General features: G+C 62.8%; 1 protein-coding gene across 1 annotated transcript; it reads right to left on the bottom strand.

Moving 5' to 3' along the window:
- Window positions 1-231: 231 nt before the first annotated feature.
- LOC123179438 (uncharacterized) lies at window positions 232-605 on the bottom strand (the record flags this gene model as incomplete). Its single annotated transcript, XM_044591560.1, is given in 1 exon segment — window positions 232-605. A coding segment is annotated over 1 exon segment (244 nt), but the record flags the coding sequence as incomplete, so codon positions are not given.
- Between the last annotated feature and the right edge of the window lie 234 nt (window positions 606-839).

Below are 839 nucleotides of genomic sequence, written 5' to 3'. Positions count from 1 at the left end.
GGCAGGCCGGAGCAGGCGTGGTCCGGCGGTAACGAGCGAGGCGAGCGCGGGGCAGCCGCGGTGCTGCAGCGAGCGCGGCTGCGGGCACGCGGACGCACGCAGGGCGCAGTCAGAGGCGGGGCGCAATCAGAGGCCTGTACGCGACGGTGGTCAACGGGCGGAGCTCGGCGAATCGGTGCCTAAGGGGCATGGGGAGGAGGAAGAGGGGGTCGGGGAGGACCGGGTGCTCACATTGGTGCTCGTAGTGGTCTCGGGGAAGCCGGGAAAGCACGAGGTCGAGCGGATTGACGAAATCGGCGACGACGACCGTGGTGACGAAGACAGGTCGATGGCGAGGCTCGGGACTCCGCGGTACAGCTCCTTCTACCCAGGTGTCGAGGACGCTGGTGCCCACCTCCTGGTCTTCTCGTTGCGGCTCGTGGTGGACGTCGACCACGACAACGATGGCGGCGTGACGACGGTTGCGCCCGGGCATGGACGAAATTAAGAGGGAGAGAGACGAGCGAGGGGAAAACGGTGGGCTAGGGTTTCGCAGGGGGGAGGGAGCAACCTTGTAGGGCGCCAAGGGGAGTGGATGGCCGCCCCGTGGCCATCGGCGCCGTGTACGGCCGCCCTCAGTCCACGAGCTCCCGATGAACAGACGAAGGGGAACGACCTGGCGGTGGGTTGGGCCTGTCCAGTGGCCAAGGCCCAGGGGAATTAGTGGGGAGGGGTTTTGTTTTCTTTTGCTGATCGGGTCTTTCCTTTTCTTTTGTTTAACTCCTTTTTTGCCTATGTTTGCATTTTGTTTTTGTGCCATAAGAGTTTTGTTTTGAGCGAAACGTGGCACATAATTCTAA

The sequence above is a fragment of the Triticum aestivum genome, unplaced genomic scaffold, assembly GCF_018294505.1.
Source record: "Triticum aestivum cultivar Chinese Spring unplaced genomic scaffold, IWGSC CS RefSeq v2.1 scaffold169211, whole genome shotgun sequence".
NCBI classification, from domain to species: Eukaryota; Viridiplantae; Streptophyta; class Magnoliopsida; order Poales; family Poaceae; genus Triticum; species Triticum aestivum.
Note: the sequence above shows the minus strand (reverse complement) of the source record. Positions and strands in the feature narration are given on the sequence as shown.